Source organism: Brettanomyces bruxellensis, chromosome 6 (genome assembly GCF_011074885.1).
Source record: "Brettanomyces bruxellensis chromosome 6, complete sequence".
NCBI lineage: Eukaryota > Fungi > Ascomycota > Pichiomycetes > Pichiales > Pichiaceae > Brettanomyces > Brettanomyces bruxellensis.
This window is the reverse complement of record NC_054687.1, coordinates 212,740-239,187: the sequence shown is the minus strand read 5'-3', so window position 1 is coordinate 239,187 and position 26,448 is coordinate 212,740. Positions and strand designations below refer to the sequence as shown.

General features: G+C 41.3%; 13 protein-coding genes across 13 annotated transcripts; 5 read left to right on the top strand and 8 right to left on the bottom strand.

Annotated features, from left to right (window-relative positions):
• Window positions 1–55: 55 nt before the first annotated feature.
• On the bottom strand, window positions 56–1,132 carry NCS6 (nucleotidyltransferase; the record flags this gene model as incomplete). The annotated part of the gene is made up of 1 exon (XM_041282066.1): window positions 56–1,132. One exon carries the CDS (start codon window positions 1,130–1,132, stop codon window positions 56–58), a length of 1,077 nt encoding a protein of 358 aa, XP_041135905.1.
• Window positions 1,133–1,544: 412 nt separating this feature from the next.
• BRETT_003558 (uncharacterized protein) lies at window positions 1,545–2,756 on the top strand (the record flags this gene model as incomplete). The annotated part of the gene is made up of 1 exon (XM_041282065.1): window positions 1,545–2,756. One exon carries the CDS (start codon window positions 1,545–1,547, stop codon window positions 2,754–2,756), a length of 1,212 nt encoding a protein of 403 aa, XP_041135904.1.
• Window positions 2,757–2,857: 101 nt separating this feature from the next.
• On the bottom strand, window positions 2,858–3,751 carry BRETT_003557 (uncharacterized protein; the record flags this gene model as incomplete). The annotated part of the gene is made up of 1 exon (XM_041282064.1): window positions 2,858–3,751. One exon carries the CDS (start codon window positions 3,749–3,751, stop codon window positions 2,858–2,860), a length of 894 nt encoding a protein of 297 aa, XP_041135903.1.
• A 1,166-nt stretch (window positions 3,752–4,917) lies between these two features.
• On the bottom strand, window positions 4,918–6,129 carry BRETT_003556 (uncharacterized protein; the record flags this gene model as incomplete). The annotated part of the gene is made up of 1 exon (XM_041282063.1): window positions 4,918–6,129. One exon carries the CDS (start codon window positions 6,127–6,129, stop codon window positions 4,918–4,920), a length of 1,212 nt encoding a protein of 403 aa, XP_041135902.1.
• Window positions 6,130–7,348: 1,219 nt separating this feature from the next.
• On the top strand, window positions 7,349–8,710 carry BRETT_003555 (uncharacterized protein; the record flags this gene model as incomplete). The annotated part of the gene is made up of 1 exon (XM_041282062.1): window positions 7,349–8,710. The coding sequence occupies one exon, from the start codon at window positions 7,349–7,351 to the stop codon at window positions 8,708–8,710; it is 1,362 nt and encodes a 453-aa protein (XP_041135901.1).
• Window positions 8,711–8,839: 129 nt separating this feature from the next.
• BRETT_003554 (uncharacterized protein) lies at window positions 8,840–9,622 on the bottom strand (the record flags this gene model as incomplete). The annotated part of the gene is made up of 1 exon (XM_041282061.1): window positions 8,840–9,622. One exon carries the CDS (start codon window positions 9,620–9,622, stop codon window positions 8,840–8,842), a length of 783 nt encoding a protein of 260 aa, XP_041135900.1.
• A 1,776-nt stretch (window positions 9,623–11,398) lies between these two features.
• CYT1 (cytochrome c1) lies at window positions 11,399–12,319 on the bottom strand (the record flags this gene model as incomplete). The annotated part of the gene is made up of 1 exon (XM_041282060.1): window positions 11,399–12,319. One exon carries the CDS (start codon window positions 12,317–12,319, stop codon window positions 11,399–11,401), a length of 921 nt encoding a protein of 306 aa, XP_041135899.1.
• A 1,493-nt stretch (window positions 12,320–13,812) lies between these two features.
• TMP1 (Thymidylate synthase) lies at window positions 13,813–14,727 on the top strand (the record flags this gene model as incomplete). The annotated part of the gene is made up of 1 exon (XM_041282059.1): window positions 13,813–14,727. The coding sequence occupies one exon, from the start codon at window positions 13,813–13,815 to the stop codon at window positions 14,725–14,727; it is 915 nt and encodes a 304-aa protein (XP_041135898.1).
• Window positions 14,728–14,845: 118 nt separating this feature from the next.
• Window positions 14,846–16,744, bottom strand: BRETT_003551 (uncharacterized protein; the record flags this gene model as incomplete). The annotated part of the gene is made up of 1 exon (XM_041282058.1): window positions 14,846–16,744. One exon carries the CDS (start codon window positions 16,742–16,744, stop codon window positions 14,846–14,848), a length of 1,899 nt encoding a protein of 632 aa, XP_041135897.1.
• A 544-nt stretch (window positions 16,745–17,288) lies between these two features.
• BRETT_003550 (uncharacterized protein) lies at window positions 17,289–17,627 on the top strand (the record flags this gene model as incomplete). The annotated part of the gene is made up of 1 exon (XM_041282057.1): window positions 17,289–17,627. The coding sequence occupies one exon, from the start codon at window positions 17,289–17,291 to the stop codon at window positions 17,625–17,627; it is 339 nt and encodes a 112-aa protein (XP_041135896.1).
• Window positions 17,628–17,654: 27 nt separating this feature from the next.
• On the bottom strand, window positions 17,655–19,775 carry BRETT_003549 (uncharacterized protein; the record flags this gene model as incomplete). Its single annotated transcript, XM_041282056.1, has 1 exon — window positions 17,655–19,775. One exon carries the CDS (start codon window positions 19,773–19,775, stop codon window positions 17,655–17,657), a length of 2,121 nt encoding a protein of 706 aa, XP_041135895.1.
• A 1,310-nt stretch (window positions 19,776–21,085) lies between these two features.
• Window positions 21,086–23,299, bottom strand: TFP1 (Vacuolar H+-ATPase V1 sector, subunit A; the record flags this gene model as incomplete). Its single annotated transcript, XM_041282055.1, has 2 exons — window positions 21,086–22,948; window positions 23,297–23,299. 2 exons carry the CDS (start codon window positions 23,297–23,299, stop codon window positions 21,086–21,088), a joined length of 1,866 nt encoding a protein of 621 aa, XP_041135894.1.
• Window positions 23,300–24,780: 1,481 nt separating this feature from the next.
• On the top strand, window positions 24,781–26,427 carry BRETT_003547 (uncharacterized protein; the record flags this gene model as incomplete). Its single annotated transcript, XM_041282054.1, has 1 exon — window positions 24,781–26,427. One exon carries the CDS (start codon window positions 24,781–24,783, stop codon window positions 26,425–26,427), a length of 1,647 nt encoding a protein of 548 aa, XP_041135893.1.
• Window positions 26,428–26,448: the final 21 nt, after the last annotated feature.

Below are 26,448 nucleotides of genomic sequence, written 5' to 3'. Positions count from 1 at the left end.
CTTTTATTGTGTACGCTGGTCTATAAATTCTATATACATATAGATATATTACACCTTAAAATGTTAGTCTTTCCAACTTTTTCGTTACCGCCGCATTCCCCTTTTCCTCCATGCCTTCAACCCGGACCTTCGCCCGGCTTTTATTTAAACCTTCAAGAAGAATGCATGCCTTACATATCCGGTTTGTTGATAAATATCCGCATCTCTCACACCTGTTCCCATCCCTATTTCCTAGAGATACCGACCCGTCTGCACGAACCTCCATCTCCCTGTTCGCATTCCTCTTTTTGCCCCTTGGCTTCAGCCTGAACTGCTCCCCGCTTCGTATTATATCTAGAATCGAAGACGGCCTAATAGATTCTAAATTCTTAAGAAGCGTCCGGGCTGTGCCCCTGAAGGCCTGTGGCGAGTATGTGCACTCCGTGCTGAAGTAGTCGAGCTTCCTGTAGTGTGCATACAACACTATTTCCTTCTCATAAGTGTACTTGAAAGGCTTGGACCGCTTAACAGGAGATCCGGTCGAATTTGTGCTGATACTCACCGATCGCTCGATTCTCGCGGTATCTCCGCGTAATAGATTGAGCAACACAGTCTCCGCCATATCGTCTGCATTGTGGCCGGTCACTATGTGGTGGATTCCGAGTTTTAAGGCCCCTCTATCCAAGGCTTGCCGCCGGAAAACTCCACAGTACGTACAAGACGATTTTATGCCGGTGCAGGCCACTATTTCGTCCATCGTCCAGTCGTAAAGCTGCTTGTACGACACGATCTCAAGCGGCATGCCGTACTGTGCACGGTTGCGCTTCACGGTGGCCAAACTATCGTCCCTGTACCCCACTATTCCTTCATCTATACTCAAAAGTACCAAATGTAGTCCGTAGTCATATCTCTCATTTAGTGTTTTCATCACCGCCGCCAACACCGTCGAGTCCTTTCCACCGGAAGCACCGATGGCAACACTCTCACCTCTATGGAATAGCTTCTCCCGCGTTATCGTGTTGTGGATCTCCTCCTCAAAGACAGCTATGAAACACACCTTACATAATTTTTGAAGATTCTTGGGTCTTCTCATGACTGCTTTTCTGCAATGGCAGAGCTCACAGAGAGCACCCACCTTCACTGGACCCTTCATTTTCACTATTGTGGAGCTCGCTGCAAATTCAAGTGTGCGTAATCGGGGCTTATCTACAATAAATGTATTGTGTACAATCCATCCCACGAGCCTCAGCCTTTTATCTCGTATGCGGAAAAATTTCACAAAATTCAGCGTTGAGGCACAGGCGCGACTATTGGCACAATAGTTTTTTTAGAGGCTCGGCGTTCTTTCCCAGCTCCTTGGCAAAGATGAAAAATTAGAGAATTCGGACAGTCGCGAAAGAAAAAAAAATTAAAATAAAAAAAAAAAAAAAAAGAGGGGAACGCACGAGGTGAAATATCATCGTATAAATACAAAATAAAGTGTCAAGCCTCATGTAGTTGATAGTTGAACTCCACAGTTTTCATTCTTGAAATCGCATTTTAAGAGCCAGAAAAAGGGATAAAGCATGCATTTTTGTAAAGGAAATACTATTCTGCTTCTATTGGCGTCCATTTGCACCCGCATCTGCGCTATTGAAGTGGATGACGAAACGTTTGATGACGTGGTGCTCAAATCAGGAAAAAGAACGTTTGTGGATTTCTACGCTTCCTGGTGTGTCCACTGCAAGAATTTGAGACCAAAGTGGGACCAGCTTACAGAGAAGTATGCAGACCGCGAGGATGTTCAATTCGTGGAAATTGATGCCGACAAGAATAAGAAGCATGCCAAGCAATACAACATTGTCTCCTTTCCTAGAATCATGGTTTTCAACAGTACCGGTTCCGAACATCCAATTGGATACGGAGGTGCCCTTGAATTCGATAACTTGGATGAGTTCGTCGATGACAGTATAAACCCTCCAAAGAAACCAGAGGAACTTAAAGTGGTGCCAGAGCCTAAAAAAGCAGATGAGCCAAAGGAGCCTACAAATGCCATCGTTAAGTTGAACAGCACCTTGGTGGATAGTTTGATTGCAAAGCCTAAAAAAAATGCGTTTATTCTTTTCAGCGATGAAGAGAACGAGAGCAAGGAGAACAAGGAGCTCTACAAGAACTGGGAGGAGCTCTCAATAGCATTTGCTGTCGAGTCCAACAAGATTGTGATAGGTATCGCCACTCCTGAGTTGGAAGACAACACAACCAGTGTGCAGGAAATGTTTAATGTTACGCAGTATCCTACAATTGTGTGCATTATCAGGGGTAACGTTGAAGGAGCTGAGGTTTACAACAACTCGACATCCGTTCACGATCTCGTGAAATTCTTGAATGCAAAGATGAACACGCACCGGACAGTTGACGGAAAGTTGACGGACGATGCCGGTATCATCCCCGCATTGAACGAGTACATGATCACATACCTTCGTGCAGATGTCGAAAAGAGAAAGAGTGTTGTCAAGTTGTTGGTTCAGCAAATGGCGAAGGTAGACAGTTTGGCATACAGAAGAGAGTTGAAGTTTTACTCTAGAATTATCACTCTTCTCCTCAACGACCCAGAGTCACGTTATATCGCATTGGAGAAGAAGAGACTTCTCACCGCAAAGAGGGAGCCTGACTTCGAGCCGGAAATTTACGATGACATCCAAATGAAGTTAAACATGATCAACTACTGCGAGAAGATTATGAAAGGCACCATGACTGGAAAAGTTGTTGCTCACACGATGACGAAAGACGAGTTATGAGGAAATGCTTTTGATTAAAAACATAAACAGAATAAATAAGATAATAAACGACAATCTTGCCATTTGTAATCAGAAAGACGAATTACTGTAGCTGCCACCCACTACCACGTGATTGGGTCGTTTTTCTTTACACTTCTTGCGATATCCGGAAACACCCTTCCCTTGAGAAGCGTCTCATCGATGATTGGACGCACATTCAACGGTGTGCATCTGGCAAACCACGCAAACTCTCCCCCTTTATTATAAATAAGTACATTTGCCGCAAACTTATGACCACCCACGTGATTAATGAATGCCACACATACACCATCTGGCCGGCTATCACCCGAATCTCGGTATAGTCCGTCCTCTCTTAGTTGGCAATCGAACTCCTTCTTCATGAATGGTGCAGTTCTTCCACATCGCTTATCTCTCGTGCGATGTGAACATATGAAGACGTGTGATTTGAACGGATCAACAGCAATGGAAACTCCGGATATCTGCTTTGGCAAATCGCTAAGCTTTTGCTTCTTCAAGACCAACGCATCTAGAACCTTCGATAATACCGCCTCATAATTGTCGATTGTGACACCTCTAAGCCAAACAAAATATGGCATGATGAGAATGTCGACTTTCCTGAATTTCTTGTAATCCATATCCAGCAGCGGAATAGGAAGTGAAGTCACATTCAACTTTGCAGTTCCGTACTTGCTGAAATCAAACGATGCTATGTTTGGGAATATTGTTCCAGGCTGGTCATATGCATCAAATGGCCAATCATGATGTCCGGTCGACACCAATATCTGAAAATCAAAAGGTTTAGCAGTTTCCCAAAGGGGTGTCTTCACATCAATTGAATTAAGCTTAAAGCACTTCTTATCGTATGAATTCAAGCATTTCGATGGATCACATTCTGACGATTCTGTTGCAAGTGGCAGGATCTTGGAAATTTTCTCACTTGATCTACTATCATTGGCCAAACCTAGTGTACTCTCTAAACGTCGAACAAAATTCATCTTTTCCTCAATTAAAATGCCTACTATCTGGTAAAGGAATAAGGATAATACTGTTCCATACAACTTTATGTCCAACCTGTGAAAATTTGAGATTGATCCAATATATATATATATATATATAGATATGCCAAGATGGGGGAGAAAAAAAAGTTGGGCACGTCAAAACGAAAAAAAAAAAAAAGTAAGATTTTGATGAAAACGGAAATATCCGCGAGGCGACTGATCGCCATCTCGGTCGGCAGGGAATTTCACAACCGGGTATACAACATCTCTTATTCAGTTTCTGGTGCATTACTTAACAAAATGCCGGTTATTCAGTAGAAGGGAGATTAATTATTTAAACTTAATATTTTGGGGCCTTTCAAACGACGTGCACATCGGATTTGTACGCAGTTTAAAGTCGGTCCATCTGTCCCGATTAGGAATATACATCGAGGTGGTATTCAGAGAATCCTATACGATTTCCGATGTGTAGAATCAGTACAACATCATTGTGGAATATCGAATGATAAATTGTAGTATCTCATCAAAGATGTTAGCCATCGCAATATACAATGAAAATTCCTTGATGAATTGCGGATGCTCTTCATTGCTTCAGAAATTGTTTGGCAAAGGTGTTTAGTAAAAAAAAAAAAGGGTTATCAGACCAGGCGGAAAATATATGTAAGTATTAAGTAGTATACGAAATGTAATGTACCAAAAAAAGGAGGCTGCTAGATAAATCAAAATAAGCGGAGAGATTACAGTTTTTTCTCGATTTGGCATTCTCCATTAACGAGAAATCCTTTCTACTTTAGAAGTTAAAAAAAAAATTATTTATTTGTCGTACATAAATAACAGTACAAGAATAAAATAATTTCTGAACTGTGTCTAATTCTGTAAGAATAAACAATAGGAATGTTTGTCTTAGTATTTATTTCACAAGATTACCTACGATAAGACACACGTGAAATAGAACACTCAAAATAACGCCCTTAATAATAAATTTACTGACAACATATTACAGTAAACGTCAGGCGAGCAAAATGGCAAACAAACGTGATAAATTTGCATTAATAATAAGGTATAACCTTTCCCAAATTTCAAATCATTTGCAAACAATAAAATAGCGTTCAAGAAAACTACAATATATCATCATGACCAAAGAATAGATATCGTAAATGAATTCACGTTGCGTATAATTCAGCCTCCGAATAGTCACAGTAACAATAATCGGACTCTTCAGAAGAATCTGGCCTTTTTGAGGATTTGGAGACTGCCTTTCCCGTGGAATGCTTTTTACCATCTGACCAAGTTGTTTGTGACTGATTGGTAGATTCTGCATCAACAACCAATCCACCACTTGAATTAAATTTTGCATTGAAGTTTTCAGTCTTACTAGAGTCCTTCCTCAACCTTTTATCTACTGCATTCAATGTTTCCAAATTCTGATCCTTGCACTCATCCGTATCTTTTTTTGACATAAGCAAGCTTCCATGACCCACGGAAGTGAATTCCTTGCAATGGATAACATTGATTTTTCCCGAATAGACCACCGCTTGCTTTGAATCCACCAATTGAATCTCACGAATCGCATCGAGAGAAAAATTGTGAACATTTTCGTTAGAGCTGATATCATTAAAGGAAAGCACAGTAATGGATGAGGAAACGAAATTCAAACGGCGAAAATAAAAAGCTCCCTTCTTTTTTGTTTTCTCGTCTTCAGCGAGAACCTTGACGACATAATTACTCAAAGTTTCGTTCCGGTTGAAGACAGTAATAGTCAATGAATCAAAGGTCACATTCATATAGCACTGCACATCAACCCAACTCAAGTCTTCTGGTATGTTGCCACTTTTAAAGGATGCAATTTCAGTGAATCGTTTCTTTCGCTCTTTTGAAGCATCAAATAGTTGCTTATTTTTTCTCTTCAAGTCTAAGTTTGAAAGAAGATACTCCAAAGCACCCATTCTCAAGCTGGGTTTTTTCACAGGTGGAGTTTCAGCGACACTTTTGGGGATATTAATACTCAATCGAAGTGCTCTGTTTATCTGAATAAATTCTACGTAAAAAACTTGCCTATGATTCTTCATTTGCTGACTCTGATTCTGCGATGAATAGTGCCCAGTGTCATATCCATTCCGATTTCCATTCCCATAATATAGGTAATCATATTGATCAAAACTTGAAACCCTACACCTAACACCAACACTTCCCAAAAGGCAAAGAACTGGATCAAATTGCTTGTCGCCTTCTTCTCGACATTTGATTAAATTCAACATTAGATCGGGCATCGCATCATCAACAGAAACAAATCTCTCCTTTGTTTTAATATGAAATTTGTGATCCAAGATATTCCAGGATGGTGTGAAATCATCCAAATTGAAATAAAAGTCCATATTTGTGAATATTTCAGTGTATGTTTTGCACCGTAGGATTTGGTTGCATAACTTGTAATTGAAACAGCAAGAAACTAGAAGAAAATAAAGTTCAACTGGCCACAGTATTTATATTTCAGAATTTTTGAAGGGATAACACATTTATTTCTCATCATACATCAATCACGTAAATAACCCTTCTATTTTTATCTGTGCACTATCAAAGTTGCTATTGATATCAAGCTTTTGGTAAAAAGGGTTTTGTGGGGATCATAGATGCTAACGTTAATGATCTATTGTTCAGTATGTATATGTATGAATTACGTAATATCCTGCAAAAATATTATTGTTATTGGTAAACTCCAATTAATAATTTATGATTGATTAGTGTGATTATTAAAGATGATTGGTACGGTTCAAAACACGAAGGTAATAACTTATTAATGCTTTTGTACTGAAAACCCACCCTTAATATCATACTAGATCGGTTTGCAATGGATTTAGCAGTAACTAAGAAAAACTGCTTTCTCAAATACATTAAAAAAACAAATTACATCCCCATATTCTAACAATAATTGTCTTGTAATGCAATCCAACTAATAAAAGTAAGGAGAACCACAAAGTGCCTGAACAGGGCAAATTGGAAATTTGATATGTCTAATTTGATGTAAATTACGGGTTTAAATTATAATTACTGGGTTATTGGGGACAGCAATCTTTAGTGTAACGCTCAAAAAAATAAATCCTTTATTTTTGTTACTTGCTTGGGTTACTATTGAATTTTTAACGGCAAATGACGCGTCGATCAGACGCTCAAAAAATATGGTGAACAAAGTTTTGTGACGACATAGGAGCAACAAAACACTAAAAATAGACCGAGGCTACCTAGTGGCATACCTGCTGTTTAATATCAGACACTCGAAGCAATAAGAGTGACTGACTTCATCACTTTTCTAAGGGACTGGGAGAATAGCCTTGGATTTTAGCTTGTGAAGGGTTTTATGTTCAAGTATAATTTAGAGTCGCCTTATATTTGTCGTTCTTTAGCGTGATTGTTGAACAGTAAAGCTCTTTAGAGTTGAATTAGATCAGACAGTTATTGAAAATATTAGAAGCAATCAATTTTCTTCATTAAGAGAACAAGAAATAGAAAGTCAAGGAACATTGAGGGATTCATATTCTGGCTGTGAAATTTAGGAAATAAACAATACATAGAGTCTACAGCAAGGATATCTTGAAGATGGTTAAGATCAAAAACTTCGCCAATGCCTTTGGTACTTTGCTATGCCTATTAATTGGCAAAGCATCTGCACTAACACTTACAGTTGGAGATAAGGATTCAGTCTGTGATGCGGCAACTTTAATTATAAATGGTATCATGGATTATTATGAAGGTATACGGTATGGCGGCACAGTTGGAATTTTTCAGGCCCCTTACTATTGGTGGGAAGCAGGTGAGATATGGGCTGGAATGATAGATACGTGGTACTTCTGCCAAAACGACACATACGAGGATATAATCTTTGATGCATTGCAGGCCCAGAAAGGTTCAGGTAACAGTTTTATGCCTCAAAACCAAACCTTAACGGAGGGTAACGATGATCAGAGTTTCTGGGGATTTGCAGCATTGTCAGCGGCGGAAAGAAACTTTACAAACCCATCAAGTGACGAGCCAGGCTGGCTAGCACTTGCTCAGGGTGTGTACAATACGATGTGGAGTCGTTGGGACACCAGTTATTGTGAAGGAGGTCTCAGATGGCAGATTTTCACATGGAACTCTGGATACGACTATAAGAACACAATTTCCAATGCATGCCTTTTTGCGATTGCTGCAAGATTGGCCAGATACACGAAGAACGATACTTATGCCGAAACTGCTACCACTGTCTACGATTGGCTTAAGGATGTTGGATATTTCAAGCTTGATGGTGATTCATACTCTGTTTACGATGGTGCCAGTATCACAGGTAATTGCAGTAGTGTCAACACGGCACAATGGACTTACAATCAGGCCATAGTGCTTGGTGGTGCAGCATATATGGCAAACTATACTGGAAATAACACATGGGTGACTGAAGTTGGCCGTCATATTTCTGGAATGAGTGTCTTTTTAAACAACAATATTCTATACGAGCGACAATGTGCCTCCTCAAACACCTGTAACAATGATCAGAGGTCCTTCAAATCGATCACTTCGCAGTATTTGGGTGCGACTGCACGTTTGGTGCCGGATTACTCAGATCAAGTGATGGAAATCATTGATGCATCTGCCAAAGGTGCAGCTGAATCGTGCAGTGGAGGATCCGATGGCCATACATGTGGAACAAGTTGGACTTCGGGCTCGTATGATGGAAATTACGGCTTGGGTGAGCAGATATGTGCTTTAGAGGTGATACAGAATACGCTTGTGATGCAATATGATGGTCCATTCGATAATTCGACAGGTTCATCAGAAGGAAACTCTGCCGAAGGCTTGGGTTACGAGTCGAGTACGAATCCTCACGAGATAACGGTTACAACACGTGACAAGGCGGCTGCAGGAATCATCACTACTATTGTTTTGGCCATAGTGGTTGCCCTTGGAATCTGGATGATTATATAGTTAAGTTGCAGCTATAGTTATGGGTATTATTAAGGTTACAGCTATAGCTATAGCTACTGTTCTGTGTACATACACTTTATTGTTTCCTACTTTTTATAAGTACTATGACACTTGTTTGCAATGCATTAATCACTTCTCGAATATCTGGCGGACCCTGTCCAATGAGCTGACAACATAAAACCTCTCCCCACGCTTCTGTATGGCAAGTTCTGGATTCGTAATTGAGCGATCAACCAGGATAGCCCCCATTCCTGCAGCCATTGCACATTGGACATCATTTTCATACTCATCACCCACATGCCAAGATGATTGTAACAGCTTTCGCCTCTCTTCCAGATAGTTGGGATCGGTTGACCGGATGCCCCTCAATCTGGCCAGCTGATCATCTATTATACGGTTGAAGAATTCAGGGTTGGGCTTCCAGAGCTCCAAGTCGTAGCTTAAATATATATCTTGGGAATCAAGAAATGTTTCCATGCCAAACTCTTTAATTACCAAATGTGTAACTCCCGAGTCTGCGTTCGAAGCCACGCAAAACGGAATCTCCTTTTCCCATACTGCCCACTCGGCCAGACTAACGAAATCCCGGAATACCTTGTAGGATTCTTTCTTGCCCAATTTGTCGATGATCATCCCTATCATTTCCGGGTGTTCCTGGCACTTGCCGTATATTCGAACAAGCACCTTTCGCCAAAACTCATCCACCGTCAAACCGGCTGCTTTCCCATAGTTGGGGTACATCTTCTTCACCGTGTGATAGCTGTTGAGCCACTTTCTTTCCAGCAAATTTTCTGGAATCACCACTCCAAATCTCGCTGTAACATCATTGTATTGCTTTGGTATTGAGAACCTTGGGGCATACAATGTCCCATAGGCATCTGCAGTAATAAGCTTGGGCATACGAGGCCGCATGCTGCGGGAAAAAGCAGATAAATTCAACTTGTACAAACTGAAATAGTGTGGCCGGTTAATTGAGTCTTGAATTTTGATCTTTGCCGAAAAGCGATAAATCTGCAAACTGCCAAATTATAAAGGCCGCAGAGTAAGTGGCTGGGGATAATCTAAATTGTCGCACTTGCTTTATCACACAACTTGTGTTGCAGTTGCAGTGTCGTTGCCATTGTTTGCCGTCTCTAGCCGTGCGTCTTCAAATACCCCGGTGACAGAAACACGGGCAGTTTACAAATTGTTTAGAGATCTTCGAATATTCCCATTACAAATTATTACACAATGAAGTTCACACACACAAAACAATACCACATATACACACACTAATAGTTCTCCAAACGTTTTTTCCGCCTTTTTTTCCGAGCAATGTCCGCCCAATACTGGTGGTGGCATTTTTTTGAGCAGAACCATTTTTTCTTCACATCCGGATCCTTATGCAAGCCTACGCATTTATAATGGAACCACTCGTATTCACATTTCGGATTGTCGCATGCAATCATCCGACCAAATGACGGGCCATGACAAAAGCAGTATGTGGGCGTCTGCATGTTTTCATCTTTGTGCTTTTTCTCCTTATTGTGGGATTTCCTGTCCAGTTTAGATTCTTTGATTGTAACCTTTCGCAGACTCTTTTCGTCCACCGGTTCATTTTTGAAGCGTTTTAGATCAATCTTGATCACCATTGTGGATTTGCCACGCTTATTTGAAAATGCGGACACTGGCTCCGATGCTCGTTTCTTTGGCAACAAAGGTTGCACATTATGCTCGGTATCCTGTATTTCTTGAGAATGCTCAGCTGCAAACTTCCGCTTGAATGAATCAAACATCTGCCAGCGTTGCTTAGGATCCTTGTTCATCTTTCTGAAATCATCGTAGTCTTGTAAAATTCGCAGGTCGTTATCTAGAAATTTGAGATGATCTTTGATGGTTTGGCTCAAACCGGCAGACTCTGCAACTATCTCCCTAGAATAGCGTAACATCAACATCTTCAAATTCTGAAATCTGGATTCCAGTTGTTGTCCATTGCCCTTGCCCTTCTGCTTAAGCAACAAATCAAGATCTTTTTTAATTCTTTCATTCTTGAGATTTAACGACTGGATTAACCATAACGACCGGATTATCTCACACGGTAGGTGATCCAAGGATGAAATGAATGCATTGTTAGCATTCACCACCGTGTTTACTATATTTTGCTGATTTTGCTGCGGTTGTTGCTGCTGGGGTTGTGCAGATTCCATATGTAGCAATTGCACATTTAAGGCGGTGATAGATAGTGTGGATAGTGTATACAATATGCTTGATATGGGGAGATATGGAAGAGAAATAGACAATCGACAAATATGTACCCCAAAGCAAAATAACAACACGCGGCAAAAAGAAAAAAAAAAAAAACGGAAAATGCTACATGTACAAATACTTTTCTAGCTGGCTATCAGGTAAATAAATAAATAAATAGAAGATGAATCAACACATGGAAGCAAAAAAAAGGTAAGGAAAGGTGATTCTTAGTATATGAGCAGAATGAAATCTGTGTAAAGCCGGTGGAATGGAGTCAACCCTAAGATGTCAGTTGTGAATTAGCCTGATCTTGACTTAAGGAATGGGATGGGAGTAGTTTCTTCTGATAAAAAAAGCAAACGACGGAATTGTGAAAAGTAGCATGTATTAACAGTCCACCCACGACTCTGCCGATGCTTTCAGAGGCATATTGTTCATTTTTTCAGTTTTGCTTTTTCAAAATTAGCGTCTTTTGGGTGGCTTTGGAGGGTTGAAGACGATCTTTCTGTGCTTGATAGGAGTCCACTTGAACTTCTTCGTCCAGACAGCCAAGAGGTACAAGGAGCCAACGATCAACAAAGCCTTGACACCCATTTTCTTTCTTTCGTCGTGTTCTGGTTCTGAGCACCAATTCAAGAAAGTAACAACATCCTTGGCCTCCTGGGAAGTTGAGGCCGGTGTACCGTCCTCATACTCAACAAGATCATCGAACAAAACTCTGGCCATGGCAATTGATCCACCTGGGAAGTAAGGATTGTAGTTTGCACCTGGAGCAAGCTGAACACCTGCAGGAGGCTCTTCTGGGTAGCCTGTAAGCAAAGAAAAGACATAATCGCAACCTCCGTGTCTAGCCTTGATGATCAAAGAGAGATCTGGAGGGAGAGCACCACCGTTAGCAGCTCTGGCAGCCTGCTCATTTGCATATGGGCCGGGAATCGGATCGGTAAGCTTACCAGGTCTCTTTCTTGGGTTTCCTTGGTCATCTGGCTCATCATCGTACTCAAATTCGGCAGCCATGGCCTTGGCCTCGCTGGCAGTGTGCGAGACTCCCACCAAGTTCCTCCATGAGATCCTGTCGAGCGAATGGCATGCTGAACACACTTCACGATAAACTTGGAAACCTCTTCTGATGGATGCATGGTCAAACGAGTCAAACATGCCCTTATGTGACCACTCATACTCTGGAGCCTGCAGACCATGCTCAGCTGCAGTCATGGCCTTTCCAGTTTGCGAGTCCTGATACACAATATATCCTAATGTGAGGCCTGTAACACCAACCACACTACTGATGGCTTTTTTTGTATTAGACGAGAGTTCTGCCTTGGCCGATGTCGAATATGCCCTGGCATTCTGTCTGAATGCAGATCCTAGGCGCGAAAACATTGCAATGCTCTGTTTGTGTGTACTGGTCTAGTTGAAAACTCTTTCTGGTGAAATAAATACTGACCGGCTGGTAATTATCTTCTTTGAATAAAAAAAAAAGAAGATTATATGTCTAACGGATCCTGGCGAATAAAATATTATGAATGGGTGTAACACCGAACTAGCCTTCTAGTACTTGGTTCAATAGATGCTCGTCTAGTTGTTCCTTTGTAAAATACGTCGGAGTTTGGTCCTTGTCAAGGAAGAAGAAAAAATGTATCTCTGGCAACTGGCCTGGATGTTTTCTTATAATTATACTTTATTTTACCTTTATCCCGTTTTATTTCATTTTATTTTTTTTTTTATTTGCACAAATCAGAGAGGACCGACGACTGAGACAGTAAGGTTTGAAAAAAAAAATAACAATCAAATTGCTGGATTTGAAAACGAGGGAACTATATTGGTAATGATGGGGCAGGCAAAAAAAAAAAGCTACAGGTTTCCCCATAGATTCTAAATCCAAATCCAATAACTCTTCTCTACTCTTCTCTACCCTGCTTTAATCTACACAAATATGCCTTTAATCGAAATCAAAACGAGACATAAGCACTATACAAACTTTATTATCTTGGTGCAACTCTTTTTTTTAAATTTGTCTTGAAACCTGTTCATCAGTAATGTACATTTACTTACCCCGTAATATATAGTTGTCCACGGTGAATCCCCACAGTACCAGGGGGAGAACCAAGTCCCACGGCAAACATATTGCCTCACCGCGGGTTGTACTCGCGGTACAAATATTTTCCCCGGTGGAATTTTCAGTCTCTTCTATTTTACAGGGAGCAGCCTAGATGCTGATTTTAGATCCCCCACCGAACCCATTGATAAAAAGGCCAGCCTTAAATTGACAACCAAAATGCTATATTTCGTATCGATCCCATTTCGAGTTTATTCACATTGCTTAAATTACACATGCTTCAGTTCTAACTATTTGCAGTTGGCAGTCCCTGCTTTAGCCCGCAAAGTTTTCAGCCAATGATATCGCTGAGAATACAAAAAAAAGACGGAAAATTTTTTGATTAGATTTTATCGCTCCGATTTTCTAACTGAAGAGAAATCCAAGAAGGAGCTTGCCAAACAAAGCACTGTGGATAGTTATCACGAAGGTATTACCTTAACGAGCTCCAAACTGCAAGCCGATGGGATTCAAGAAAATGAATTGAAGCATTTTCGTGAAAGTAAAATAACGAGGCAAAATTGATCTTAGGCTCTCTAAGGGCGAATTGTAGTCAAATACGTACATCCTTACACCATAAATCGTACACGTGACAAGCTACACGTGACACGCTTCTCTTTCGGGCGCGAACATCTGTTTACGCGTCTGAATGAAAAAGTAAATGTACTAAGTATTGAAAGACCATCGTCTCCATACAAGCGTTTACTAATTTTGTCCACTAGGAATTAACTGCCAGCTTTAGGCATATAAAATCTTGTTTTGAAATACAAAATACAAAATGACAGAAGCACAAAAGGAAGAAATCGGAGTGAACACTGAGGAACAGCAATATCTTGATCTGTGCAACAATATTCTAGAGCATGGTGAAAGACGTAAAGATAGAACAGGAACGGGAACATACTCATTGTTTGCACCACCACAGCTTAGATTCGATTTATCAGATGGGAAATTTCCACTGTTAACGACAAAGAGGGTTTACTTCAAGGGCATTTTGCACGAACTCTTGTGGTTCATTTCAGGAAGTACAGACGGTAAAGTTCTTTCTGAGAAAAACGTTCATATCTGGGAAGGAAATGGTTCCAGAGAGTACTTAGACTCGATTGGACTTACAGACAGACGTGAAGATGATCTAGGACCAATATATGGATTTCAATGGAGGCATTTTGGGGCAGAATACAAGGACTGTGACACGGATTATACTGGTAAAGGCTATGACCAGATTGCGCACATTATCCACACATTAAAAACAAATCCTTATGATCGAAGAATAATTCTTTCAGCATGGAATCCTCCCGCCTTCAAAAAGATGGCATTACCACCTTGCCATGTCATGTGCCAGTTCTACGTGAGTTTCAGAACTGGAAAGCCAAGGTTGAATTGTCAGATGTATCAGAGATCGTGCGATGTTGGTCTTGGTGTTCCATTTAATATAGCTTCGTATGCTTTACTCACATATATGATTGCAATGGTTTGTGATATGGAACCGGGCGAATTTGTTCATGTTATGGGAGATTCGCACATTTATTGTAATCACGTCGAAGCAATCAAGTCGCAACTTGCAAGAAAGCCAAGACCATTTCCAAAATTGGTCATAAAGAGGAAAGTCACGGACATTGACGATTTCAAGTTTGAAGATTTCCAGGTGGTGGATTACCATCCCTATCCAACCATTAAGATGAAGATGGCAGTTTAGAGAAGATGTCCACTCAGTATAAACACCTTTTCAGATATCACATGATAGCATTAGTATACAAATATATATTTTTCTAAAGCCAAGAGAATAAGCAATATAGCTGTTCACAGCAATTACCTTACACACTAATCATTTTCGGCACACTAGCTGCAGACTTCTTACTTTTACGCTTTCTGCGTCTTTTATTTGTAGTCTGCCGTATCTTTTTGCTTTGCTTTTTCGAAGGTACCACATTCTCCTTATTGTTTTCACCCCGATTTCCATCTTCTTCATCCAACAAGTCAAATATTGATCCTCCTGTCTTCTTACTACTGCGCCTCGAGCTGTTACCACTGGAATTTCGATCAAGATTATTTGTAACATCCTTTAGCACATTCAACTTTTGACTGCTCTTTCCATAATCGGTAATGCGTCTCTTTTTACTAATAGGACCATCCATAAACAGCTTTCTGCGCCTTGCACTGGTTGCCATAACATCGACAGGATCAAGATCTGCTGGCTTTGAGCTTTTGTAATCGTCATCACCAGAGTTATCAGCCTCGATATTGACAATGGAGACATCCCCTGGCTCTTGCTCACTTTCCAAATCACTATCAACCAAACTATTGCGTCTCTTTTCAACCTTTCTGGGCTTTTCGCCCCCTTGATCTCTCCATGATAGAGGCATCTCAAACTGAAGATTTTTAAGCTCTCTGGATAATCCACTCAGCCGTTTTCTTCTTCTTCTCTGTTGTTTCTTCCTAGGAGACCTCACAATACGAATCTTAGTCTTTGATCTTGGATCCTTGAATGGATTTTCAGTCAAAGGAACGTTTGTTACTCCATTCTGCTCATCATCTTCCTCATTACGAGCACTTTCACTTTCAAATTGCGCCTCACCCGAGTCTATTCCATCCATGAGATCCAATTCCGGTTCTTCGACTGTTGAATATGACGTGCTAGGCTTGTTTGCCTCACTTGAATTAGCAACATACGCATTTTCTTCAGTTTTATCTTCTGTATTTCTGAATATTGGTGACTTTTCCGGACTTTGAGGTGACTCAGTCAATCCCTTATCCTTTTCGGAGAACGACAAAATTGGAATTGCATCTTTTGTAATACTTTCTCCCAGAGGGGAGAGTGTAACGGGCTCCTTTTTCTGTGGAACATTTTCAGGAGCATCTTCATAAGGTGCAGGAAGAAGCTTTATATCCTTAGTATCGGTTACTTTTAAAGCAGAAATCGACGTTGCACCTGTTGAATCCAAATTTGATGATGAAAAATCGTTAAATTTACTTGTGTCAGCGCTTGAATCTTCTGATTGCATCTCTTCCGGCGGATTTTCGAGCTTTGTTGGACTTTCATTTAAATTTGCATCACTTGAACTTTCCTCTGAATTTTCCTCCAATATAGGCTCAAAGGCATGATCATCAACCTGTTCATTTTCTGGAATAGTTTCACTTGTATCACCATTGGCTTGTTCCTTTTCCTGGATAGTCTCAGAGATAATATTTACACCTGAAGCGTTTCCATTTTCATTATTCCTATCGTTTTTATCAGAATTTTGACCATAAACAGTTAATTCAGATCCGCTAGAATTCTTAGATGTGGATATTATCCTTTGATGAATGTAATCATTCATCCCTTTCAAGTATCCGGCGGGATCCGGCAAAGTTCTATGTGTATTTGAGGAAGATACTCCATGATAACCTACGGGAAGATATGTAGAATGCTCATATCCTATTCCTAATTGATCCACATCACTATCGAATTGGGCCATTAAATCTCCGAATTTAGATATTATTGTTCCACGGATGGCACCGATCGACTTTCGAAAGCTTCCCTTCATTCTTGCTTCTTTATTTCTCAACATAGTCATTTGCTGATGTGCGTTAGACATTTCATTTTGAAGAACTGCCACCTGCTGCAAAAGCTTCTCATTCCGCATAGCAAGCTGCTTATTTTGTAGTTGAAGTCTTTTAATTTCATAATTGTCATGTTGCTGCTGAATTTCATATGTATTACTTCCATTACTCATGTTCTGATTATTGACATTAACCGCGTTTTGGGTACAATTATTAGTGGGATTAGACCCTAGCACCGACTTCAGAGAAAGCTTTGCCATACTTTTCAGCAATTAGAGATATGATATGATTCAGCGACTTGCTTTTTTGGTCAGATTAACTGGGACTAAGGGTTTGTGAAGGGTCGCTGGTATGTAATAATGTTATCCCTTGACATGTTTTTGTACACAAAAAAAAACGCGCTTGAGGTTTTTTTTTATTTTTATTTTCCTTTCTCATACTTCAATTTTCTTTTTTTTTACGCGCCGAGACCTCTTTTGAGTTGGAAAGTTTCAGATGAGAAACAAGTGTCACATATGATTTGTTCAGATGGCTATATTTTGTACTTGGAGATCGATCACATGTTGATATGCATTATTACGATAATCAAGGGGAAATTTAGAAAAAATATATAAAGTTATCAGATACATGCTGGTTGCCATTTAGAAAGCAGTACTTTATAATCAATATTCAGAATTCATACAACTGCTCTATCTATAATAGTCACAACCAACAAGCATGGGCAGCTCAAACCAGAAATTAGACTTGAACCAGGTACTAGAGCAGAGACGCAAGGAACTCGAGCAACTAAAGAAAGTCGAAAAGATTACAGGCCGGCTTTCAGATAAACTCGAAGAGTTCACGAACAGCATAAAAAAGTTAGAAGACGGTTCTAAATCCATAACGGAAGTGACATCTTTATGGGGCCAAATCATATCATCCATAGCGCTGGCAGCTGATTCGACTGTAAATCTAAAAAAATCGGACTATGATACGGGGACGCCGCTCACAGAAAGACTAGTAAGATGCAAAGTTGACAAAAATGGACGAATTACAGACAAAACTGATGGCGAATAAGCGCTTGCTTTCGAAAGATATCATCATCTACCATTCATCATCCCAGGCTGAAGCATCCTCTGTATCGCTTTCAGCCTCTTCAAGATTGAGCTTGCTCTTTGGCTTTGTTTGAGCAGGAGCAGTTGTATTTCCAAAGCCCAGAGAAGCAGTAGTGCTGGAATTAGTGCCATTCGCATTATCTTCGAGGTTATCATCCTCGTCATCCCAACCACCGTCATCCTCATCATTCCACGCAGATGCCTCTTCTGGAATATTAGTGTTATTCTTCATTGCCAAGCTGTCAGAAGACTCTGTATTTCCAAATCCAAAAAGCGTATTTTTGGATCCAACAGCCACTTTGCTAAGCGATAAGGTGTTAAAGCCGTTTAAAAGACTCCTGGATTGCTCGTCCTCAGCCTGTATTGTTTCCTCATCGTCAACAGGCAACTTTGAGGCGGCGTCCCTTATTTTCTTCAAATACGCCTCTAGCGTCTTTTCGGCCTCAACCCTGACTTTTGAAGATTTATCCAATAGCGCAGGAGCCAAGGCTGAAAGTGCTTTCGAACAGCACACTTCGGGACTAAAGTACTTGAGACAGTTCTGGAAAGAGATCAAACTGTTCCATCTGGCCGGAACAAACTGGTCTTTCAAAGCTTTACCGAATGCCGTGAGGAGAACTGCAACTCTGGAGTTGTCGTTCATGAAGGGAGCAACTTTTGTGAGACACACAACAACGTTTGTCCGTATATCCGAGCTTTCATCCGCCTGCAACCTTGCCAGATATCTGAGCAAGTCGTTGTTGAGTTGCCGATTACTAATCTTCGATACTATTGGAATAACTGCACGAATTGTTTCCTCCCGAATAGTCACGTTTGTATCGTTGAAACCTTGAAGGAGGTTCATGAAAATTCTATTTTGAACCTCGCTGTCTGACAATCTTGGAACGATTTCAGGTAGACCATTCAAGAGAGTCATTCTGATGGCCCTATCGGGTAAGGTGAAAGCCTTGAAGATGACTGGCTTAACCAAGCGTGAAAATGAGTCCTCAGAGAGCGTTTTGCTGTGCTTCAAAAGCTGGAATAGAATTATCGACTTTTTGTTGTTATTGTTGTGGCTCAAGGTGTTGAAAACGGAGCAGAGTTCGGGAAGAATGCAGAACTCAAGCATTCCAGGAGGAAGGTTGTCGATGCTGTCTAAAGATTGGAATATGTCCAGTTTTTCATCCTCGTTTTTCAGCGCGAGCTTGTCGATACCCTTCCATAAGTTTATAAGCGGCGTATCGAAATAAGAATGCTCACCGTACTTAAGAAATTGCTGAGTCGTGTATCTCGTAGCCACTGACGCTTGTAGGCATCTTTTCAAGTGCGGTATCATGACTTTTGGAGTGTTAACGGCACTTGAGACGAGATTTTGCGCCAGTCCTGCTTTGTTGGGAACCTCTTCTGCCCCAAGAAGCTCACAGGCAAAGGCACCAAACTTGTAGGCATCAAATTTAGCAGCAATGTTTGGTTTTACGCTCCCAAAGTAGTTGGATCCAGATCTTTCGAATTCAGGAGGAACAGGCGTAGAATCAAAGGATGGACATTGGTAGGCCATTGATAAAACCGTGAAGTCCTTTTCCTTGAGACTGACAAGGAGTTCAAAGCCACTGACTTTGAATTCACCACTCAGTGTGACAAAAATTGCGTTTCTGCTTATATTGCAGTGAACAGACGAGCCTTCCACGTTTATGTATTTTAAAGCTGAGGCAACCTGGTAAATTCCCAAAATCAGAAGATCCTTGGATGCAGGATCATGGTTCGCAGGTCTATATAGTGGCTGGCTCAAGAGATTGAATAGTGGCTGCACTCTTTCAGTAATTATATATATGAAATTATCATTTTGGATGGAATCAATGACGGTCAAGACACCGGGTAAAAGCGATAATCCGCGTGATTTCTTGAATGCGTTTCTCGCCAGGGGCGTGTACTTTGCCAATTGTAGGCTTTTTAGGTCGAATGCAAAGATTGTGACTGCAGATCCGTCCTTATTCGATGTTCCATCATAAACATTCCATATTGATTTGGAACCGACTGGGTTTTCCTCAATATTCGAAACGACTTTTTCTTTGAAGGTGTAGGGAATGGAATTTCCAGTGAAGGTTTCTACTGCTTTTGCGAGAAAGTTCATCGTTAGGCTTTAGAGTGAGTATAATGTTGGGGTATATGCCAAGAGAAGGTCGAAAAGAGTGAAAAGTAGAGATAAAAATAGACGAAAAGCGGGAGAAAAAAAAAAGAAGAGAGAAAAAAAGGGGAGGGGAAGAAAAGTACCAAAGAGGTAAGTGTAGAGGGAGTGATAAGTAGTAATTTAAGATAAGCATGAGAAATTTAAGAGTGTTTAAAAAGTAAGTTAATAAATCAAGTAGTAGGATGCGTAGGGATTCAAGATTACTTAAGAGCACTTCAATAATATTCGAGATTAATTCTTGACTACTTTCAAAATAATCTAGGAATTAATCAAGAGTGCGTAGAGTAATTTAAGGTTCACTCGAGATCAAATCAGAAATAATTCAGGGATATTTAGAATATTCATTAAATATCTATACTAATAAGAGCAATTGACTCAAGAGTGATTTAGAATTGGCTTTGGAGTTTTTAAAGTATTTCAGTAGCTATTTAACGGTAATTCAAGATGAACTCAGGAGAAAGTTAGGAGAGTTAGAAATAGTAATAATACTAATATATGGGTAACGGTAATCAGCGCGGTACTAATGTATTGGTAATACCTATTCGAGAGCAAGTATAACAAATGAGTAATGATAATATGAGTAAGGGTATTTCAGGATTAGGAATAATTTAGTAATAGGAGTAATAGTGATACGAGAAATAGTAGGAGAAAGAGAAATAGTAATAAGAGTGATATGGGTAATAGTAATAGAAGAAATAATAGTAGAAGTATAGGATGAGAAATAGTAACAGAAATAATAGTAAAAGAAATAATGGTAAAAGAAGTAATAGGATGAGCAATAGTAATGGGAATAATAATAATAAAAATAATAGTAGGAGTATTAGTAATAGCAGTGATACTAGAGGAAATATTAGTAGGAGTATAATAGGAGTTATAGGAGGAGTAACAGTAAAAGGAGTGATAGTAATGGGAGCAATAGTAATGGGAGCAATGGTAATGAGAGCAATAGTAGCAGGTATAGTAGTAGTTATAATAGTAGGTATAATAGTAGGTATAATAGTAGGTATAATAATAATAGGAATAATAATAATAGAAATAGTAGTAGGAGTAATAACAGTAAATAATAATAGAAGTAAGAGTAATAGTAATAGTACCAGTAATCTAAGATTAAGAACACTTAAGTACACCAATCAAAAGTACTTTGCACACAACTACAATACACAGGATAACCAAATTGCATATTACTAAGAGTTAAAGTAAAAGACGAAAGAAGGAGAGAAAAAGCAGGAGGGGTAATCCAAGCCGAACTCTCATCACTCGGAGGCCTCCTGGAATCTATCAGAGACCCTCTGGACCAACTTGTCCAAATCAGCACGGACCTTCTCCTCGCCAAGGCTTGGCTCCATGAACTTGGCGGACGAAACTTCATGCTTGACATCGGCAGTGGCATCAGCAAGCTTGGACCACTGAGCTCCGGAAGCAACGGCCTTCTGGGCCTCGTCGAAATAGGCGACGAAGGCCCGCATCATGTCGTAGGTCTTCCAGATCGGGCAGAAAGCATCGTAGGACGAGTAACCGTTCTGCTGGAGGAAGTCCTCCTTGATCAAGGTGGACACATCCAAGACGATCTTGTCGGAGTCGGAAAGAGCGGATTTTCCGACCAACTGGACCACCTGCTCCAACTCCTCGGCATTCGACAGGATCTCCTTGATCTTGTTCCGTAACACGGGGAACTCTGGGTAGTTCGCATCGTAGAACTTGTTGAGAACCGTGGTGTACTTGGAGTAGGAAATGGACGTGTTGACAGAGGGGAAGTGCTTTCTCTGTGCCAACTTCTTGTCCAAACCCCAGAAAACCTGCGTGATACCCAATGTGGCGGTAGTCACGGGGTCAGAGAAGTCTCCACCGGGTGGAGAGACGGCTGCCACGATGGAAACCGAGCCCTGCCTGTCCGGGGAGCCGAGTGCGATACACCGGCCTGCCCGCTCGTAGAAGGAGGCCAACTTGGCACCCAAATAGGCGGGGAAACCCTGGTCGGCGGGCATTTCACCCAACCGGCCGGAAATCTCACGCAAGGCCTCGGCCCACCGCGAAGACGAGTCGGCAATCATCGAAACGTTGCGGCCCTGGTCCCGGAAGTACTCGGCAAGCGTAATTCCGGTGTAGATGGAGGCCTCTCTGGCTGCAACCGGCATGTTAGACGTGTTTGCAACCAAGGTAGTCCGCTTCATGATGGGCTCTTTCTTGCCGTTAACCGTGGTGTACAACTCGGGGAAATCCATCAACACCTCGGCCATCTCGTTTCCCCTCTCTCCGCATCCCACGTAGATGATCACGTCCGAATTCGAGTACTTCGAGAGTGACTGGGAGATAACCGTCTTACCGCATCCAAAGGCTCCTGGAATGCACGTTGTTCCACCTTGCACATCGGGGAAAAGCGCATCGAGCACTCTCTGACCCGTTAATAGTGGATAGTCTGCCGCCATCTTCTGTGCAACCGGTCTTGGCACACGAACAGGCCACGTGTGCATCATCGAGTACTCTCTGGTTTTTCCCTCGTATTCGATCTCGATCACCGGTTCTGTAATCGTGTAACTGCCCGATTCGGCAATCTTCACAACCGTACCCCTGGCCCGCGGTGGGAGCATGATCTTGTGCTCCGACATGAGCGAGTTCTCGTACGCAATTCCAAAAACGTCTCCACCGCTGATGTGGTCGCCGACTCTCAATCCGTCGATCGGCTTGAACTCATACTGCTTCGTCCGCGAGAGTGCCGGAGCATCCACACCTCTGGGGATGTAGATCGACTGCGAGGCATCCTTGATTGCCTTCAAAGGCCTCTGAATACCGTCATAAATCGTCTCCATCAATCCCGGACCCAACTCCACAGAAAGTGGCTTTCCTGTCCGCATCACCGGGTCTCCAACCGTGAGTCCTGCCGTCTCCTCATACACCTGAATGGTGGCCTTGTCGGCACTGATCCTGATAACCTCTCCGACCAAGTTCTGGTGTCCAACTTTCACCAACTCGTACATCGCACATCCAATCATGTTTTCCGCGATCACAACTGGTCCCGACACCGAGTACACCGATCCATAGTGCGACTCCTCTTCGTCGATGGAAAGGTTCTTCAATTCTTTTCTTGCGTTTTCAAGCGCTCCTGCCTGTAAGTATGGCTGATAAATGTGTAGGGCGTAATCGATAAGGTATTCCGAAGATGTACAGTGAAGGTGTGGTGAAGAGGTACTAAATAAGTACTGAATGAGTACTACATAAGTACTGCATAAGTACTGAATACGCAACTGATTGCATGTCTTCAAGTATCCAAACACAGTATCCCCAACAGTATCTTCATATCCTCAGTATCTTCAGCATCTCAATTCAGTATCTTCATATCTTCATATCCTCATATCTTCATCCCTCGATACCCTTCATCCCTTACACCCTTTTACACATTCAATTCATTTTAGCCCCTTTGTTAGTACTCAATCCAATCAAATACTTATCACCCTCCGTAAACTTACCATTATGTGCCTATATTATTTATGCTTGTCTATGCTATGTAAGCTGCTGCCTTTTTCTCTCTTGAAAGTCAAATGCTATCAGAATGTAAATAAAAGAGTTCAAGTTGCCTATATCCACTCAACAGATATGATTACAACTATCCTCTTTCCAACTTAAATTCAAATGGCTTGCCTTATGAACGAAAAACAACCACCTATGCGTATCTTGGGAAAAGGTGTACATTTTATCGTCCTCTCTTTTTTTTTCTTTTACTTTTTCTCCTCCTCTGTTTCTTGCTTCCACTATGCTGCATGCCATTATTTTATTTTTATTCTTAATTTTTTCCTCACTTCGCTATCTTCTGCCTACTTTATTTTCCTCCCTTTCAATTAATTTTCGTCCATGCGTCTCTGCTGCTTTCCCTCAGAACTTTTTCTTGAGATCGTGAAATTCCGGTTTCAAGATCTTTGAGACTTGAGACACCCGTGCACCAAGGCTCGAGAACTTCGGGCTATTTAGGTATGCATTGAGCCTGAGTTTACGGACATAATCCAGGTGGAAAAGATATCGAAGAACGGACTTTCTTCTGAAAATTCGGAATATTCGAATATTGCACACCGAATATTCCATATTCAAAATACTTCAGACTTAACCAAACTTGAATAGTTAAACTGATTCAAGGCTAGGCTATTTATTCATACCGGCTATGCGTTTACTTCCCTTCTTCTAAATCGCTACATTTTCTTCCTAATTCTACTCAAAGCACGTGTATTCTCTCAAATAAGACCTTCTAAGTTTAAAATTTCTGGGCATCCCGATGCCTCTTAAGTCAGTACCAAAATATCGCATCAGATCTTGTCTATGTTTATGTAATGGTACGATAACCAGTTATTAGAACCAATATATATAAAGTATGAAATGCATTAATGTGTGACTCAGATAATAAAAAATGAAAAAAAAAAAAAAAAAAAAAAAAAAATTTAAAGAAGCCTCAAATGTAAAATGCAGAAAGTGCATTGTTATGGACCCGCGGATCAGTGTAACACTATAGTTTTGAGGGGTGATGATTATAAGGTAGCTCGTGATTTCTGATTGGATATACCGGTAAAACAAACGCGGATTTCCTCGGTCGTGATAGCTGAAAATTTCCTGTTTAGGTGCGCGGACATATTTTAAGATTGTGCACAACAATGCGATAACAATATTTGAATTTATCTTGAAAGAATTATCGAGGACGAGTGAAGCCGAACTCGATAGGGCAGCTTGATAGGGCTTTTTAGTATATGGGTCTTTAAGCGTTGACTCCGAAATTGTTGAAAAGAATTTAGATAAGAAAGACTTGGACAAAAAAAAAAAGAATATATATCTGGGGATATCATCGAAAGATCTTGGTAGCCTGGTACTATGCTTATGTTTTAATATTACGATCATCATTATCAATATAACAACAAGCTGCCTCCAGCCAGTGGAAGATATACGAACTGAACATATCTGAGACCCCACCATGTCGACGCTTAATGAAAAATCAAACATACAGAACTCCGACTCGCAGAACTCGGAATCCCAGGATTCGCAGAAGTCGGAAGCACAAAAAGTACAAGTTGAGTATTCAGTGAAAGATGCAGAACTTTTGGAGGATGGAAAGGGTGTGATGATCAAGGCAGCGCAGAAGGATATGACCGAGGTGGAGAACGATGATCCAGCACTCTCAGCAAAGATCCATTTGGTCAATGATGCGTTGGATGAGATCGGATTCACTTGGACACACGCAGCATTATTCTGCATTGCTGGATTTGGATACTCTGCAGACTCCCAGATGGAGATGATCCAGTCCTCCGTCTACACATACGTTAACATGCAGTTTTTGGGAGACAACTCGTATCCAATCGCAACGCAGTGCTCGTATGCCGCACTTATCATGGGATCTTTCATCTTTGGTTTTGGTGCCGATTTGATCGGCAGAAAACTCTGCTTCAACTCTTCCTTGCTTCTTGCAGCCGTGTTTGGTATGTTCACAGGTGGTGCAGGCAGCTATCCAATGTACGTGATCTTCTTCTTCTTGTCGGAAGTGGCAGCAGGAGGAAACTTGGGTACGGATGTTGCTGTCTTTATGGAATACTTGCCAAGCAAGTATCAATACTTGAACACCACTATGGCAGCCTGGTGGGGTGTTGGACAGACTATTGCTGCTGTTTTGGCCTGGGCCTTTATGCCCAATAACTCCTGCTCTGATGCCGCTACCTGCACTTCTTCCAATAACCGCGGCTGGAGATATAACTGGTACGTCAACTCGGGAATCATCTTGGTTGTCGGTTTGATCAGACTTTTCGTTTTGAAGTTGAAGGAGACGCCCAAGTTTTTGGTGTCAAACGGCAGAGATGAAGAGGCCTACGAAACAATTATGGCCTTGGCAAAGAAGCACAATCGCCACTGCTCTTTGACACTTGAAGACCTTAAATCGTGCGGTGAGATTAAGGAAGACTACTACAACGCCAAAAAGCACGGCCACTCGTTCAAGAAGCTCTGCACCACAACCTGGGACAACATCAAGATCCTTTTCCAGTCCAGAAAGGTCACCTACTCCACTTCGCTCATCATTCTCTCCTGGATGATTATCGGTCTCGCCTACTCGACTTTCTACAACTTCCTCTACACTTACATTGCTGAACACGGTGCAACCGGGCTTGATTCTACCTACATCACCTACAGAAACGGTACAATCGACAATGTTGTCGGAATTTTTGGACCTATAGCTGCTGGCTGGCTTATCAAGGTTCCATATTTGGGAAGAAGAGGAACAATGATCATTGGTGCAATTGCGGGCATGGCCATTTTATTTGGTTACACCACCTGCCGTACTGCTGCAGCAGATGCCGGATTTGGTTCTGCCACATACTTCCTCATCAATGTTTATTACGCATGTCTTTATGCTTACACTCCAGAGGTGTTCCCAACAAGGGCCCGTACTACAGGTGTTGCATTATGTATGGCATTGGGTAGAGTTGCTGGTGCATTTTCGCCAGTTATCTACTGGTTTGCCTCTTCCAGCTCTTCCGCTGCTCCAATCTGGGCATGCGGTGCTCTCATTGGCTCATTATCGATCTTGGCATTCCTCATGCCTTTCGAGCCTTCCAAACAGAGAACTGTGTGAGGGAAAGAGCACAGGTTTGTA